The 18,518-nt window shown below is 35.9% G+C and overlaps 6 protein-coding genes across 6 annotated transcripts in view; 5 read left to right on the top strand and 1 right to left on the bottom strand.

Moving 5' to 3' along the window:
- The window catches only part of Pfdn4 (prefoldin subunit 4), a 331,489-nt gene that overhangs the window by 108,388 nt on the left and 204,583 nt on the right, over window positions 1-18,518 (top strand). The gene's annotated exons all lie outside the window — the stretch shown is intronic.
- Window positions 1-18,518, top strand: part of LOC117988228 (ommochrome-binding protein-like) — a 259,232-nt gene that overhangs the window by 227,938 nt on the left and 12,776 nt on the right. The gene's annotated exons all lie outside the window — the stretch shown is intronic.
- Window positions 34-8,917, bottom strand: LOC117988226 (epimerase family protein SDR39U1). Its single transcript, XM_034975342.2, has 6 exons — window positions 8,652-8,917; window positions 7,664-7,868; window positions 6,681-6,915; window positions 5,633-5,866; window positions 3,516-4,367; window positions 34-519 (listed from the first exon to the last, which is right to left on the bottom strand). Exons 1-5 carry the CDS (start codon window positions 8,674-8,676, stop codon window positions 4,161-4,163), a joined length of 906 nt encoding a protein of 301 aa, XP_034831233.1. The 5' UTR covers window positions 8,677-8,917; the 3' UTR covers window positions 34-519; window positions 3,516-4,160.
- LOC117988523 (E3 SUMO-protein ligase ZBED1-like) lies at window positions 532-3,521 on the top strand. Its single transcript, XM_069503167.1, has 2 exons — window positions 532-1,079; window positions 1,174-3,521. Exons 1-2 carry the CDS (start codon window positions 856-858, stop codon window positions 3,068-3,070), a joined length of 2,121 nt encoding a protein of 706 aa, XP_069359268.1. The 5' UTR covers window positions 532-855; the 3' UTR covers window positions 3,071-3,521.
- Window positions 9,517-12,619, top strand: Tsen34 (tRNA splicing endonuclease subunit 34). The gene is made up of 7 exons (XM_034975343.2): window positions 9,517-9,876; window positions 10,197-10,283; window positions 10,425-10,560; window positions 11,232-11,347; window positions 11,476-11,586; window positions 11,975-12,124; window positions 12,380-12,619. Exons 1-7 carry the CDS (start codon window positions 9,822-9,824, stop codon window positions 12,574-12,576), a joined length of 852 nt encoding a protein of 283 aa, XP_034831234.1. The 5' UTR covers window positions 9,517-9,821; the 3' UTR covers window positions 12,577-12,619.
- PDCD-5 (programmed cell death 5) lies at window positions 13,509-17,801 on the top strand. The gene is made up of 3 exons (XM_069503029.1): window positions 13,509-13,713; window positions 14,561-14,669; window positions 15,318-17,801. The coding sequence occupies exons 1-3, from the start codon at window positions 13,648-13,650 to the stop codon at window positions 15,530-15,532; spliced, it is 390 nt and encodes a 129-aa protein (XP_069359130.1). The 5' UTR covers window positions 13,509-13,647; the 3' UTR covers window positions 15,533-17,801.

The raw sequence follows: 18,518 nt of genomic DNA, 5'->3' as shown, positions 1-18,518 counted from the left end.
GAAATATTTACGATTAACAATAAAAATTCATCCTTTATTATTTCATAAAACATTTATTAATCTAATTTAAAACAAAATATTAAAGCTTATAAAATCTGAATATCTTACAATCCTGATATAATTTAATTTTAAAACTCTATTTCAACAATTTCATTCACAATACGTCTACGAAAGTGTCATTGCTAAAAATGAGAAACTGTTCGCGTGTCTAAGATACGAGTAGGTATAGTAAGTATAGGCCGCGACAAGTTGAGATGGCAATCCGGGTGCGAGGCGGGGGGATACCGCGCAAACCCGCACGTCACTCGCGCTCGCCTGCACCGGGTTAGCGCGGGGGGCTGTGCGGGTGTGCGGGGCGTTCCCTCCCCGATTGCCATTTCAACCTATCGTGTACTACACTATAGTATGCGCAAAACAAGTAGGTAGTCCAATTTGAAGTTAAGCAATACAGATAAAGAATAAATATTAAATACACAAGCCCGGCTGAGATCTGTTTTTGTACTATGCGCAGTCATACGCCTCGTGTTCAGATTAGACGTGTGCGCCGCGCCGACCCGCCGCCGCCGCCGACATTCTTTTGACGCCGCCGCCGCCCGATCGCCCGTCGGCGTAAAATCGGCGCGACTTATTATTATTATCGAATAACCGAGCGGGGAACTCCCTCACATAGATACGCTGCGCAGACACCGCGCTACTTTGATACGAGTACCGCACCGCGCCTTTGATTCATGCCGCCTTTTGAGATCGCACTCACCGCACACCCCCGTTGACCGTTCCACCCGCTTCGTTCATTTACTTGCTCTTTGTGTTACGTAATAGACGCGTTTTTAAGTACGTTACAATTGCTTATCAGTTATGGAAGAAAATAGCGATAAAATTGATATAAACAAAGTAAAAATAAAACATTTTACTGTAAATCCACTATTTTCTAAATCAAAAAACAGTTTTTCGTGGAAATACTTCGGACAATTAATACTTGAAAACGAAGGCAAAAGAAAATATGTGTTTACTGAACAAGTTTTTTGCTCGAGCTGTCTAGAAAATGCGAAAAATCAGGTCCCTGACAGTCCGTTTGGATGGTGAGTAAAAATATCGAATTATTTTCGAATTTCAATATTTTCAATAATATTAAGTACGTACTACATATAAGTTGTTGTTCTATTTTTTTTTCAGTGTCAAAATTAAGTCCTACAGTTCTAAAGCGAGTACAGGAAATTTGATACGCCATTTGAAAGACGACCATTCATTATTGGAAGAAAAAAACCCTGCTGCTGCGACATCCAAAAGTTTAACAACATTTTTCAAAGTATCACTATCACGTCCGACGACATCTGCTCCATCATCTTCAAAAAGCCAAAATAAGTGGATGCTTGCAAGGGATTTATGTTTGTGGCTCTGTCGATCCCTCACAGCATTCGATACTGTTAGTAATGAGGGGTTCAAAGACTTCCTGATCAAATATAATGTCATATACAAAATAGAAGATTTACCTTCTCGAACCACCGTTTCTAGAGAGGCGTTAAGTGATATATACGACTGCATGCTAGCACACATCAAGCAAGATATCCTGGCAAAAATTGGAACCCATGCAGCTCTTACAACAGATCTTTGGCAAGATCTTTACCGACGTTGCAGCTACATAACGTATACTCTGCAATATATAGCAGATGATGCCAATGAAATGCAAAATTATACTTTGGCTACAAGATTATTTGAGGGCAAAAAGACTGGAGAAGCTTTAAGTGCATTTACTCAAGGTATTATATCTTCCTTTGGCCTCGAAGGAAAGTCTTTGTATCTTGTTACTGATTCTGGAGCAAATGTAAAGCGCATATCTCAAAATTTGCAAGGAATTCAAAGCCACTTATGTCTGGGACACGGTTTGCATAATCTTGTAACAGTAGACGGTATCAAAAAAACTCCCCAAGTACAAAATCTCGTGGTAAAATGCAAGAAAGTTGTCAAAACACTGAGATATAGATTGCCTGAAATTGAAGAAGAAGCTGACAAGGAACAGCGCCGAATTTTGACAGAAATTGATGATGTTCATGACCACCTTGAAGATGACGAGAACTTTCCATTTGATCCTGTACCAGAGTCAGACGTACCGTCAGACGAGGGGACTGAGGTTTATTTCTCTAGAGCCACTACATCATCAGCATCATTATCTGTGCCATCGATTAAATCAGCAACACCCACTCGTTGGCACAGTACTTTATCGATGCTACAAAGTTTAAGTAGTAAGTGCAACCGAAAACCAGTGAACGCCATGCTTGCAAAATATAACATGTCGGAACTTAAATTTGATGATAAGGAATGGGAACTCATTGAAGATCTGACTAAGTTTTTGACAAAATTTAAACCAATTACGGAAGTTTTATGTACACAGACAAATTGCTCAATCAATTTCGCCTTAGTGTTCAGATCAGAAATAAAAGATGCATGTGAAGCTTTGAATGACGATGAAAAGTTAGTAATGTTGCATATGAAAAGAAATATGGCGGAAATGCTCAATCACAGATTCCCAATCACCAAAATTATTGTAGCAGCTGCTTTGCTAGATTGCAGATTTACAAAATTACAAGAAATAGATAATTTTATGGAAAGTAACAATACGACAAGAGTGGACTTTTTGGTCAACTGCATCAAAGAAGTAGTGCCAGCGTGTGAACTTGAGGCGCAATTCAGCCGCTCTAGTACGTCAAATAAAGGTGACCAAGACAATTTTCTGGTCAAACTTGTTGAAAAACATGCAGTTACGTTTAATGATGATGGACAAGATTTTATTGAGAAAGAATGCCTGAAGTATTTGGTATCTTGTAATGCCAGTGATTTGAAAGACGGCAATGTTATTAAATATTGGCAAGAAAGACAAGCAGCATTTCCGTTACTGTACAAATTAGCGAAGGCTATTTTATCAGTGCCTGCTACAAGCACGCCCAGCGAGAGAGTGTTTTCTATTGCCGGTTTGACAGTAACGGCAAAAAGGTCTCGTTTAAGTCCATCACGAGTGGACAAAATTATATTTGTGCATGATAATTACAGCCGTTGCAAGGCAGCCGTTAATTAATTTTATTTTTATTATGCTGATCTTGGTTTACTGTTAATTTTGGTGCCAAACTTATATTTTTCAATGATAATTACTGCTGTTGTAAAACAGCCATTACCTACTTATAATTACTTTTATTTTTCTGATTGTGGAAATTTTAACAAAAATTTTATATTTGTTGATCATAATTACCGCCGTTTATTTTTGTTTGTTTTTATTTTTGGCGTTAGTAACAATTACTTACTTACTGCTATTTTGCTGATATTTGTTGATTGTGCAATTTTATACCAATGTTTATGCTAGAGATATTGGTAAAAACAAGACTGTTTCTCTAATAGAAATAAATCTCAAATCAAATTATGCAGTTTTATTTCAATTCTTCACGCCGAAGTCACGCCGAAATCACGCCGCCGCCGCCGATTTTTGACCGGCGCCCGCCGCCGACGATTGAAGCTTCGGCGCACACCCCTAGTTCAGATTGGACTACAGTGGACCCCCCGGTAATCCGACAACCATTTTGCAGGGCAGTGTCGGACTATCGAATTTGTCGGATTATAGAGTAATGCCTAAGACCCCCTATAGTCCGGATTTTTTCCCAAAAGAGTACCTTGTAATCCGACAAATTACAGATCCAATGATAAGATTCTATATGTTATACATATGTACTCTGAAGTACAAATCATACTTCATTATGTATTCAAACTTCAAATTCAAACTAAGCAATCAGAATCATAACAAAATACCCTACGCGAGGAGCACAATAGTTGGTAGTGCGTACCTACTAGTTATAACTTATTCAATCATGCATTAGCGAAAATTAACAAAAAAATATTCAATAATAAATAACAGACCATGTCGGATTACAGGGGGCGCCGGATTAGACAGGGGCCGGATTACCGGGGGTCCACTGTACTTGTTTTGCGGGCACTAAATGTACTATGGGAACTCGGACTACAGTAGCCGGCAAGAAATATTTTACATCGACATTTAGACTGAGATTTCGTTGTCTTTGTCACTCATACCTATGTGACGTTTTGTCGGTCTCAACCACAGAGACAATCTCTTTCTAAGGGACGATGTACAATATTTTCTGCCGCGTACTGTAAACTGATTAGTTTTTGGGAAACAAATGGGCACATTCTGCACACGCATCCTCAATCTTAGGATATTTAAACTTGAATCCATACTCCAAGGTTCGTTTCGGCGTAACATGTTGTCCTTTTGTTAACAACATCGCTCTCTCCTCATTCAGAAGGAAATTCAATATGAACTCTGGCACTGGAAAGATGGCAGGGCGGGATAGTGCTTTAGCGAAAGCCTAAAAAAGAATAGAGAATCATTGAGATTGCGCCACAAGTGGACTATAATTTTTTTTTTATATATTTGTGATTTGTAGCGGCTGCTCCTCTTTAGGAGCTAGCACTCAACTTTTTATTGCCTATCAAGAAGCGAGGTCGAGAATACATTCTCTTTAGGCGTCTCGGGTAGTCCTCGCTTAGTCCTCGGTAGCACACGCGTAAGGAGAAAAATCCGAAAACCGTGAATTTGTGGTTACATCACAAAAAAAGTGTTCATAAAAGAAAGTTTGTTTTGAAAACAACTGAACCAATTTTTAATTTGAAACTCAACTGGAATTTTAGTACCTGATTTTATATGCAAGGATTTAGATGTTTTTTAATCCAGTAGGAATTCTCAGAACCTAGAAAGGATTAAAAGTATCCCATTTCGATCTCTAGGGTCAAGCTATCTCTGTGCCAGTCGTGAATCCTGTGGCCCTACCGCGGTTGTTTGACAGCTATGATGTAACGATCGCAATCATCTCTGATTGGTTAATGCTCGCTCACTATTGGCCACAATGCATTGTTGCTCATTGTTGCAACAAGAATCGCACAAATTCAGCCAATCAGAACAATTGAGATTGTAATAATGATTGATGCAGGTTTTAGACAATCGCCCCGCTGGCCCTACCGCGGTTGTTTGACAGCTACAATGTCACGATCGCAATCATCTCTGATTGGTTTATGCTCGTTCACTATTGGCCAAAATGCATTGTTGCAACAAGAATCGCACAAATTCAGCCAATCAGAACAATTGAGATTGTAATAATGATTGATGCAGGTTTTAGACAATCGCCCTACCGGTATTGACAACTAGTCAAATCAGTAACTTTTTATCAAACGTCAAAATGCGAGATTCTAGGAAATACCGCTAAGTGACGTCACAATCATTTGACATCCTTTTTATTACTTTAATCGATAATTTAAAATGGTTATCATATCACACATACACACACAGTGGTAGATGCATCCGTCGATTCGAAAGTACTTGTAAGAGTTTATTTGAATAAAAAAGATTTTTATTTTTATTTTATACAACTAATAAAGGACGTGGATCTTACGTATTTTAAAAGACCCTCTATTTAATCATAGAAAAATAATTTATTTTCGACATGGCCAAATACCATATTCAGCAATTAAACCGTAAAAAAATACAGCCACACTCACCTCACATTTATGATATTTAGTTTAGTAAGGATGAGTATGAATTTTTTAATCTATCTAAAATCTAAAGTACGTTTATTACCTTTGTGAATTCCGCATTTGTGATGATATGAGGAGCAACGCCATTGAGTATGCCTTTAACTTCTTGGCATTCTATAGAGAATTGTATTAATCTTATCAGATCTTCTACATGTATCCATGGTAGAAATTGTTTGCCAGAGGCAATTGGCCCTCCAAGTCCGAGGTAAAATGGCAAGAACATGTTTTTAATCATTCCACCCTCACGACCAATTACAACACCAGACCTAATAATTACCTGAAATATTAAAAAGCATTTCTCATAATTTATTTACAATTAAACAATAATTGTGGTCTCACAGGGCCACCCTAGGGTGTACTGAAAAATAATATACAACTGCCGATGATGGGGTACCCGATAGACGTCGTCGTCCACAGCTGGACTAGGTCACTTGCAGGGATTTCCTGAATCCAGCGGCGGACTGCAAAGAGTCGCAGGGAGCCGCTGTCCACCTAGTGCGAGGTCTTCCAACGCTGAGCTTTCAAAGGTGCAAAGTCACCATACTACGCCTTGGCACCCCAACGTCTATCGATTTTTAGGGTTCCGTACCTAAAAAGGAAAACAGGAACCCTTATAGGATCACTTTGTTGTCTGTCTGTCTATCGTGTCTGTTAAGAAAACCTATAGGGTGCTTCCCGTTGACCTAGAATCATGAAATTTGGCAAGTAGTTAGGTCTTACAGCACACGTAAAGAAAAAAAACACTTTTTATCCCAGAAAAACGTTTTACCACGGGATTTTAAGAAGCTTAATCCACGCGGACGAAGTCGAGGGCAGTTCTACCATAAATAATTTACAATAAGTATTATTACTACCTACATATTATATTATCACTACCCATTTGTCCTTCAATCACATTGCAACGGAGCAACGGATTGACGTGATTTTTTGCATGGGTAGATAATTGATAGTTGATTGGTTAAAGAGGAGTGACATAGGCTACTTTTTATCCCGGAAAATCAAAGAGTTCCCACAGGATTTTTAAAAACATAAATCCACGCGAACGAAGTCGCGGGCATCAGCTAGTGTACAAAATATATAATTCCACTTACCAGTCTTACAGGTGGATTTACACTAGCAGCCTTTTCCCAATCAACGAGTAGCTGTGAAAAGAAATCTTGACCTGTTGTTGGGCTTGATTCATCGTATTTAGTAGTTTCTGATGGCTCGTACGCGCCCACACCCGTAACTAGCACGAACACTTTAGGTTGCTGTTGACTCTTATTTATGGCTGTAGCTAATGCTCTTGTTGTATAAACTCGAGAATTATAAACATTTTGTTTAAAGCTGAAAATAGAAAAATTGGATTCAAAAAGTGTACTATGTGGTCCATGTTTCCTTTTTAGGGTTCCATACCCTAAGTACGTGTCTGCCCACGTGTCACAGCTCTCTAGCTCTGAAATGAGTTACAAAACTGAAATTTTGGTATGTTTATATGGTATTTTGGTACGTACGGTTGTAGAACGCTGACCCCAAAACCAAATATTATATTTGAAATTCAATTAAATTAGTATTCAGTGCTGCCTCCCATACATGAAAAAGTTTAAATAGTTTTTGATTTATTGTACAAAATGTCGAAAAAATATGGTGCTCGAGTCAGACTTGCACTTGGCCAGTTTTTTAACTATTTAAGGCTACCATAGAAATTATTGATATCCTTACTTAATATGTTGTAAGTCTGCTAGCTTTTCACAGATTTTGACGAAAGGAACAGAGATAGCTTGCAACCCGGGGACAGATGAAGGCTTCTTTATGTCTTGGAAAACTCCCACGAAAACTTCCCATGGGAAATTCGAATGGTTTAAAAAAACTCTAAGTAAATCCATGTGAACGAAGTTGTGGGTATCATCTACTTGGTACAGAGATAGGTTGTGTCCTGCTTCTTTTTATCCTCAAAAATCAAAGGAAAACCAGGATTTTTAAAAGCTGAAGCCATGCAATGAAGTCACAGGCATGATCTAGTAAAAATAAAATTTTGCTGTTATTTTGTGTTACTGAACAAACTACAGTCATGAGAGGGCGTCGGGACACTTACCCTGATGTCCATGCTTTAGTAAAATCCATAAATTGCTGTCCAGCAAGATTCACAACAGCACTAGTGGCTGACGGCAAACCAGAACTTTCTATTGCAGTCCAAGATACATTATTAGCTGCAGGCATTCTGGACACATTTATAACATTGAAGTTGTTTGCTTTTAGGAGCTTATTCAAACGAGACCCGACAAAACCTGTGCCACCACCTAAGAGGTAAAATATAATCAGCTGCGGCAGGGCAGCTTCGTAATTCCATATAAATAAAAACGTGCGACTGCAGCGCTATACCCGCACAGCAGTCGCGCATCAGTTCACCAAATTTTAAGCCCCTATTTTACCTACTTGAATTGGGTTGAATTTTCAAAAAATCTTTTTTTTAGTGGATGTCTACATCATTATAGCTATCGGCATGGCAAATTTCAGCCCGACCCGTCCAGTTGTTTGAGCTGTGCGTTGATAGATCATTTTCCTTTTAGATATTTAGACTAGCTGATGCCTGCGACTTTGTATGCGTGGATTTAGGTTTTTAAAAATCTTGTGGGAACTCTTTGATTTTCTGGGATAAAAAGTAGCCTATGTTACTCATCAGTAGGTTTAATTCACTGTGAATTCACTACTACTAATTCACTGGTATTACAGAATAGTAGTCTCAAAGATATAAAGGGGCAACCTAGATCTAAAAATCTATAGATACTGGCGCAAATTCTTAATATATTGACTTTTAGGTGTAAGTGGTCAACTACAAATCACTGGTTTGGGACTGGTACAACCACCCTACTTCCCGTTGGCCTAGGATCCTAGGACCTAGGACCTTGGATTTGTGGTTACATCACAAAAAAAATAAAAGTATTCTTATGGTTGAAACACTTTTGGCCTAGAGGTGTAGGTATTCACACAGAATATCTTAAGATTGATATTATAATGATTATTTTCAAAACATATGAAATATAAGATATGAATCTAAATCACAAAAATAAAATTAAGCTTACCTACTAAAACAGTCCTAGATACCATTTTTTGGTTAGAGGTACAGCTTTTTAGAGGTTATGTAATCTGCCAAACTGTCAGTAGCTGTGGGAGATTTTTCTTTAAAACTTGACAAAATTACGACTACAACGTTAACATCTTGGTATTCGATAGGTAATCCATAATAATAACCGATATTATAGTTTACAGTTTATACCGGAGAAAATCATACGATAACAACTTATTTTTTTTTTTTTTTAATTTACACAACTTATTTTTTTTTTATATAAAAAAAAAAAACCACAGACCAGTAATCCGGATAAAAAGGAACTGGTTTTCACGGGATCAAGATTTTACGCTTACGGCTCTGGGTTCTAGGCCTAGTCCTTTTGAACCGTAAAATTCACAATGACCAGCTAGAGTACCTACCTAATCTTTAATATAACTAATCTAAGGGAGTATAATTATAGTGTTTTGTGTAGGCCTTAAAGGACTGTTATCCAGGGCCGTAAAATAAATTAAAAAAAAAAAAAAAAAAAAAAAGTGTTTTGTGTACCAAGAAAACGTACCTATTTGGTTTGGGGACCTCTATTAATCTGTGGAGAATAATCATGAATCAAGATCATGATAGTCATAACAACCAGAAAAAAAGTAAAAAAGATAGTCTTAGCACGTCACAGTGTTTTTATTCTTTAGCACGTCATAGGAAGAGTCCTATGGACAGGCTCAAAAATGCTGGACTCCAGAGCCGTAAAGCCAGTTAAAAAAAACAGTCCTACGCAAAGGCTCAAAAAGGGCTAGAATCCAGATACCCAGAGGGCAGAGCCGTAAAACGAGTAAAAAAAAAACCAAAAAGTCCTGTGGGAAGAGCAAGAGCACAGAGTAGGTACCTACTTTTTACAAGCAAGAGTCAACAAACACCGAATTCACCGAAATAAAAGATAAAAGTCAACAAACAACAACATAACAATTATTTTCAATTTTCCAACAATATTATAAATAATTTATTGTGAATTTATTTATTTGGTATTGGACTTTTTGGGAGTATGTTACGCCATATAATAAATCAAAAAAATAAGACTACCTATTCATATTATTATACTGCTACAGTCTATAAAAATTAAACATGATAAAGTATGGATAAAGTACATATTATTGTAATAATTCTATGATGATAACATTATAATAATTCAATGATGATAACATTATATGTGAGCAATGGGATAGCTTATATCTGGAATTCAGATGGTGAGTCAGTATAAAAGGTTGTGAAAAATCTGTATTAAAAATGCGAAAATGCAGTTTTGACAAAATTTGATCGCATTCCGAAGACCTAGGTTACTTATTATCCCGGAAAATCTAATCCCACAGGATTAATAAGAAAACAGAATCTACTTGACGTCACTGGCATCATCTAGTTAAAACAATTTATTACTTCTGTAATACTGTAATTCTGTAATAAATCTACTTATAGGTAGCTACTTAAAATATAGGTATACATTAAAAATATATATATTTCACTTCTATGGTTTGTCTTTAACTCATACTCAGTTTCTTTTTTATTTTAGATTGGCATAATGTTCGGGTAAATCATCGAATATGCGGTACATTAATTGGATCAGTTCCATCATTTCCACGTCAAAACGACTTTCAGGGTAAGTTACTTTAACTAATTAAACAGTGCTAGTAAGAGAGAGTTGGTAATATTTTTAGATTTCAAAGAAATCCTAAAATTAGCTTTTTATGAAATACTAAAATAGCTGTGAAATTTTTATATGTATATTGCTATTCCCTAGGATTGCCAATGGCTTTGATGTCTGAGGAAGCAGCATTGTTAGTTGAAAATGGAATTTGTGAGTTGATAGAACTGCCGAAATTGAATGACAATCTCTCGAATGAGCAAAAACACCAAATAGAAAAAATAAATGAGAAGTAGGTATTTAATTTTTTTTTTTTGTCAATTTCATTAAATAGTAAAATAAGTATATGCTTGCCTATTTAACTATGGCTTATGCTTATATATTTGCACTATTATTATAATACTTTTAATACTTTGCACTGTTATTATAAAATGTATAGGTAGTTAATAAATAATAATTATAAAAGTATTATAATTTTCCAATGCCAGTACAATAATTAAATTCTATTTTCTGATTAGTTGTACTTATTTCAACAATTTTATTATTCTTGTATCTCCAGATAAAAAAAAATCAGCCAAGTGCCAGTCAGACTCGCGCACTTAGGGTTCCCTTTTTCCTTTTGAGGTACGGAACCCTAAAAAGGAACCTTTAAAGGATCGCTTCATTGTCTATCTGTCAAGACCGGTCAAAGGAGTTAAAACCTATAGATCCTACACCTATACTACAGGTTACTTCATTGACGTAGAAACAATCATTGGGCAGGTAGCAGTCATAGCACAAGCAAAAGGTTGGATTTTTATCCAAAAACTGTGAATTGATGATAATATCACAAAAATAAATTAAAAAGTGTTATTTCATGTAATTTCTTGTAGGATGGTATGGAACCCTTCATGTGCTGGTCCGACTTACTCTAATTAATTTTATGGTAACCTAATAATAATAATATTATAAAAATTCATACAGAACATTGGCTGAACAGGCTGAGGCTTTGCGTAAGCGGAAAATTGAACAGTTATCTCAAAAACTGGACATTATTGTTGCAGGAAAAAAACAAAAGATGATGTCCAAGGGAATATCTAGTAAGGGTTTTCAATAAAATTTTAAGTAACTTAATTGCAAGTTGTATTACCTATTTATTAGAAACATTTTAGGCGCACTCCACTTTTTAAATTAATGGTTAAAAATAATAACAATTTATTATTTACAGATGTAATTATTGATAAAGATGCATTATTGCAAGAAGAAATAAATAAACTAACTAATTTGGCACCAGCACATATTCTTGTTCATTTACCAACTGAACATTATTTAGAAACAGGTACCTATTTGATCTCAGGTTATTAATATTACATTGGGGCCGATTATCTTGTACACAATCTCTAAACTAAACTAAATTAACAGGTCTAAATTTAGTGCTGTCCTTTTCCGCAAGCAACAGCATTATGAAAGGGATAGGAATAGATTTAGACTTGGGCATTTTGGTTTAGTTTAGAGATTGTGTACAACGGAAGTAGCCACACTCTGTCGTTAAATTTTAAAGAAATATTTAACAACTTCCCATGTGGTTTTCCAATTTTTTTTCTATGTATGGTCCACATTTACTAATAAGTTTCATTTTACTTTGTTTTCCATAGATAAAATTGAGTCTAATTTCACCCTATTTCAGTGTGCACTTTACAAAGACTCATCCTGTATTTTATTTTTAGAGACAAAACAAGTTTCACTAAACATATTGCAACCAAGTGTATTTGACAAAAAAGGTGCAAGTCGGTATGCCATTTTCAAAGACTTGTGGCAAAAGGGATTTTATATGACATCAGGATCTAAATTTGGAGCCGATTTTCTAGTATATCCAGGTAAGTGTTATATTTTTAGGATTCTGTAATAAAACAAGGAGCCCTTGTAGTTTAGTTCAATATTTCTGTCCATCTGTCTGTCTGTGTGTCACAGTTATTTCAAAAATAATCTACAAGTCCTGGTTTAGAAATGTATTAGTGCTACACAGATGTATATTTTAATTTTGAAAAAAAATCTGGGTACCTCCTGAACATGAAGTCAGTCAATCACAGTACAGCATTAATACTTAGATTAAATAAACCCAATATTTTCAGGTGATCCAGTAAAATTCCATGCAATGTACATGTTGCGGTGTCTAAACAACTACGCAACATTATTTCGTCCTGCAAGTTTAGTTGCTTTTGGAAGATTGTCAGTGGCAGTTAATAAATTGGCCGTACTTGCATTTTGTAATCCTTATGGTAAAATTGAATATCAGACACTTCAATGGCATGACAGTGTTAATAGTTAAAATGATTTCTTGGAAGTTAAAGCTAATAAATAACTGGATAAAGCAGATTCATTTATTAAATACCAAGTACAGTGCGACAAGGCTATTGTGACGCGTGGCGAAAATCGGAACTAACGTTGCCGTAAAGTGTCCCCTTTGTTCTTGTTTGACTTGTTTGAACCAGTGATGGTTTGAACATTGCTCAGATTATGAATCAAGTCTGAGGAACATTCTAAGCCTTTGTTCCTGTTCTCCAACAGCGCCCCCTGTCAATGTCATTCAAGTGCTAAGAGAGCCTTGTCGCACTGTAACTGATGCCTAGCTTGCGTTGCAGTGTGACTCCTGTGACACCGGACACCTATACACATTGATGGTACTATAAGTATCTACTACAGAATTTTTCATGTAACTAAGTGTTGAGAAACTACAAAGCTTCAAATCAATCGGACGAAGTAATGCCGAACAAACCCACAAATACTAAATTTACCTATAAATGTGATGCAGACACATTTATGCTATTTATTACAATACATCGTATGTATTATTTATATGGAAAGGCTGTAATATTTAACAAAAACTGAATTTCAGATTTTTTTTCTTAGCAACACTGCAATTAGGGGGATAGCGTTGGTGCATGTTGGTAACACTTCGCAAGATGGCACCATGTAGTATACGTTAGTACTATTATATATTCTGTGGTAGTAAATATCTCTATGAGTAGGTAGGTAGGTACCTACAAATTCCTTGAGCACAAAACAAAAGAGCCTTGTATTGTCTATGGTTTTTTTGACTTGTTGTCACATAGATCATTCATCCACAATGAGTAAACAATTTCCTAGGTCATTGTCATAGATTATCTACTATATACTAGGTCATTGTTCATCCAAGTGTTGTCACTTGTCACCACAGAAGTGAACTGCTGCGCGATTGCGGCAGGTTTTAGACAATCGGCCTACAGAGTATAAATTATTATACTTACGCTCAGAACAAGGGTTTATGTTTGTGTTTTGTGTAGATTTAAATCGTCGAACCGAACTTTTTGTTTGAAAATTTCAAACAAACCTTGGTAAAAATTTATAAACAGCTAGAAAAATGGCTGATCCAGAATTGGATAAAATAAGACAGCAGCGTTTGGCTCAGTTACAGGCGCAACATGGGGTAAGAATCTTCGAATGAGGTTATGTCATTAGGTACTAAACATTTTACTAATTGTAGATCAGCTTTAAAATATGGGATAAGTTCTTTAATATTTAATTCCAATGTGATTATTTCTGAGTTTTTACATAGTACATATTATAGTCATCCTAGTTTTGTGTGGGCATTAGCTTGGCGCTTCTCATAAAATATGGCTACCTAAAATTGCTGCACAAATAACGAGACTTATAAGTCTATGATAACGAACCATTACATTCTATTTATACCTATACATTTATCATACCTATTTATCACTCTAAATAAATATCTCCAATTCTCCGCTTAGATGCACAATTTGTATAATTGTGATGATGCATTTTGCTTTGGTAATCTGAGGTCTAAATAGTTAATTCAAATCCTTGATTTTTACAAAATTTGATTTCATCAAACTTTTCTTTGCTGGGTTAATTTCTATACAATTGTAGGTAACATCAAACTTATTAAATCCTATGTAGTTCTTGTTGTTAGTACAATAAACAAAAAACCCTTTACCCCATCCACAATGAAAGCAGGTGTTCCCACTGATATCTGTTTAATACTAATGTCATTACCTAGCATTAAAAAAGTATAGTATCACCTGCATCTTAAACTAAAATCATTACAGTTCAAGAACTGTAAAACAAGAATGAACTGTAAAACGTAAGTGTGCATGCATGTCGGATCAATCAGTCGCGAGCAAGCGCTCACAAACACACACATTCAGTGTATGTTACTTATACCGATACGACTTGAACACAAGCATGAGCCACTCGCCTTCGTGAATTGCAAGAACTTTAGCAGATTTTATATTTGAAAACTGTAATCATTCCAGGGAGGTGATCCTAACCAAGCTAAGGCTCAAGAAGAACGAATGCAAGCGATGGAAGAGGCAAAACACTCAATACTATCGCAAGCCTTGAGTCAAGATGCCAGAGCAAGATGTAAATGTTTGAATTAATTATTGGACATGGTATATCCATATCTATCTGTCTGTAAGCTTTTCACAGCCATCTGTTAGCTGTTTAACCGATTTTGACGAAATTTGATACAGAGATAGGTTGAGTCCTGATGAATAGACCTAGATTACTTTTATCCTGGAAAATCTAAAAGTTATAAGCCTAAATTTAAGTGGACAAAGTCATGGGCAGTACCTATTTGGTACAGAGATAGTTTTCAGCTCCGAAATAGATATGGACTAAGTTTAATCTAGGAAATTTAAAGGGTTCCCACAAGATTTTAAAAACCTAAATCCACATGAACAGAGTCGCAGCATCATCTGGTTTTACTATATAATTGGGCAATATCTTTTAATATGAAACAGTATTATATAAATATCTATATTTCATTATGTTCACTATATGTTTCACTACTAGCCTGAGGTTGTTGTGGACTTCTTCTCAAGCCAGGGTGGGCTTGGAACCCTTGTAGCTTTAGTTTGAAGTTTTTGTAATTAATTATCATCAAGCTTCACCATTACAGCAATTATTTATGTACCCCATAAAAAGCTTTGACTTCAACAATGCCTACTTTTGGGTGGGAAGCCATAGTATTAATGATTAAATTTAAGATTTGCTTTTGTATTGTTGCAGTAAACACAATCAAATTAAGCAAACCAGAGAAGGGTGCTATGGTTGAAAATATGATCTGTAGGATGGTCCAAATGGGACAAGTAAGCACTAGAATATCTGAGCAAGAACTGATTCAACTGCTTGAATCCTTGAATCAACAGATGCCTAAATCATCGAGCACTGTTAAGTTTGACCGAAGAAGAGCAGCACTTGATTCTGATGATGATGATTTCTAGTAGTTACTAAAAACAAGCTTTTTATGTTAAGTGCAAGTTTACATACAACTCACTGGTATGGATGTGATCATACATAATAGAATTAATTACTTCTGTTATCTATGGTTATCTATGGATGTGGTAATTTTTGTGCAAAAGGTTCAGTGCTTCTGAGAAGAGTATGCAAAGGTTAAAGTTGCATACTGACCTCAACTAATACAAGTATGCTGCAATTGCCATCTGTCTTTGAATCAACTTGAAATTCGCCTTTTTTGCTATATGTTAGTGATCAGACATCTGTCAACATAGTGTCAACACAAAGACCATTTGACAATGTGTCACTTTTTACGCCCAGTGGGTTGCTTCGAATCAGCACAAGAATAAATGTCATTTTATGTGCACACCTCTTCTAGCGTACTCAGGTCTCAGAGGCATAATATGTTAATATCAGTGATGGTAGGTACTAAATACATTTTATATTGTGACTGTGCCAGTGAGTTACTGTGAGCAAGTACGAAGACAAAACAGAGAGGCAACAGAAAATCTGCTCAATACAACACATGAAAATAGTAGGTTGATCCCGAAAAACCAGAATCGCACAAATTCAGCCAATCAGAACAATTGAGATTGTAATGAACTCTTAGATACTAATGAACGACCCGTTTGCAATCCAGACGTCACTGAGGTTGCATTGGTGCTAAAGCTCCACTGAGTCGGTGCCATTTTGTTTGTTCAATAGCCCTGTCCATACGAAGTAATATATATAAGTCAATGGTTGTTTGCCATTGCACGCGGCTTGCTCAATTATCCCTCAATGTACTTGTATTGAGCAGACTTTGTTATTTTAATTAATTTGTCTCCAAGATAAGCTTGCAAGTCAATACTAAAATGTCCAAGAATAAGATTTGAACTGCTTGAGGTGGCAAATCAACAGACTTTTAAGTCACTTTTATAAGTTGCATGAATGGCGAGAGTGTGGTTCTTTTAGTTATTTAACACAATTTAACAATGGCACCGATTCTAAGCACAACCTAATTTTAGAGTATTCACACCCTCTTTTTACTATTGTAATATGAAAAGGACAGAAGCAGTTTGGCATTTCTAAATTTAATTTTTAGATGGTAAAAAGGAAAACCCGTGATTTTAGCACGCACTCGTGAACCTACTGTTTAAATTTGTATTGTGCATTAAAATTTAGAGTCTTTAAATGTGAAAGTCATGTTCCGTTCCTTTTTTAGCATTAGTAAAAAGAAAAGGATGCAGATAGTCTAAATTTAGTTTAGAGAGAGACTAGAGAATCAGGGCCAATGTTTATTATATTCTTATTATTTTGAGCATTACTTATTAAATCTTTTTGGTATCTTAATAAACTTACTTATTAATAAATATACTTATTGCAAACTCTTCAGTGAAGGAAATCAATTTTATGAAAGTTTAATATTATAAGTGTAAAGCACTATGTGACACTACCACTCTCTTTAATGACAGACTCCTTGCTTGTAAGTGGAGCCTTAATTAGCTTTTATATAAATTCTTATCTGACAGGATATAAAATTAATGTATATATATGACTAGCTTATGCTCGCGGCTTTGTCCGCGTGGGCTACACAAATTTCGAACCCCTATTTCACAACCTTAAGGGTTGAATTTTCAAAAATTCATTCTTAGCGGATGCCTACGTCATGCTGTCTGCATGCCAAATTTCACCCTGATCCGTCCAGTAGTTTGAACGTTGATAAATCAGTCAGTCAGTCAGTCAGTCACCTTTTCCTTTTATGTATTTAAGTGTGTTCAAAGAATAGGAAAGTATCAATGCCGACTAGAAAATTACGGTATGTAAGGGAAATTATATGCATTTAACGTTATTTTCTTCATTATTATCTGTGCTAGTGTTATAAAATCAATTATTTTTCTGAAAATACATTGAATCCAGCTACGACGTCACAATATGGCAGAAAGTAATAATATGCCTTATAAAAATCTCAAAAAATGAACAAATTATGTTGAATTTTCTCATCTATTATAATTAAAAAAACAACCACTGCCTAGAATTGTGTAGTCGCTTATACTGTGAATTTAAATGCAGTTTTCACCTACACTAAACAAATTACTTATGTGCAAAGAATACTAATTTCTTATGAACTTTAACAGTCTACATTATGTACTAATAGCAGCAGGATGAAACATTTATTTATTGTGTTCTTGTATTAAAAATATTTTTCTTTTATTATAAGTTCTAACACTGATTGGGCATGTGCTTTTATACAGTAAATAAAATATTTATACTTACTATGACTTGTATTATTTACTAGTTGACCCGCCCATCTTGGGCTTACATCGATAAAATAATATGATATTACAGTGGGTACAATATCTAGGTACATGAACCTTCCTTGTGATTAATGAAACTCATATAATGAATTGTCCTGAGAAAAGGTAGACATCAAAATTTATTTACCGAAATCGAACCTGTTGCCAATAAGGGAAGGGATGAAGATGTAGAAGTATGTCACAGGTCGAGATGGCAATCGCGGTATGAGGCGGGGGGGACGCCCCCGCACCGGGTTAGCGCGGGGGCTGTGCGGGGCGTTCCCACCCTGATTGCCATCCCCACCGGTCTTGTACTATATGTAGGCATTATTTATGTTAACGATAACGAACGCTTGCTCGCACGAATATGTTGACCCGAAGATCTCAATTACTTAGTTAAGGATAGATTGCACGATTTCAGGGGTTTTGATAGTAAAATAATTAATTTGTATGAATCTGGAGAGCCGTAACTTTACATCGAAAGAGCCGCAGGTTGCCGACCCCTGCCCTAGGGTATAGTAACTAACCTTGTAACGAATGCACATTTCTTTCAGTTCGTTCAGAAACTGAGCTTTCGTTACATAAAAGTTAAAACAAGTTAGTGAAAAAATACCTACCTACCTACATATAGGTAAGTGGAGAGGAGACGACCTCCTGGCGCAGTGGTTAGCGCTGTGGTCTTATATTCGTAAGTGGG

The sequence above is a fragment of the Maniola hyperantus genome, chromosome 14 (assembly GCF_902806685.2).
Source record: "Maniola hyperantus chromosome 14, iAphHyp1.2, whole genome shotgun sequence".
NCBI classification, from domain to species: domain Eukaryota; kingdom Metazoa; phylum Arthropoda; class Insecta; order Lepidoptera; family Nymphalidae; genus Maniola; species Maniola hyperantus.
Note: the sequence above shows the minus strand (reverse complement) of the source record. Positions and strands in the feature narration are given on the sequence as shown.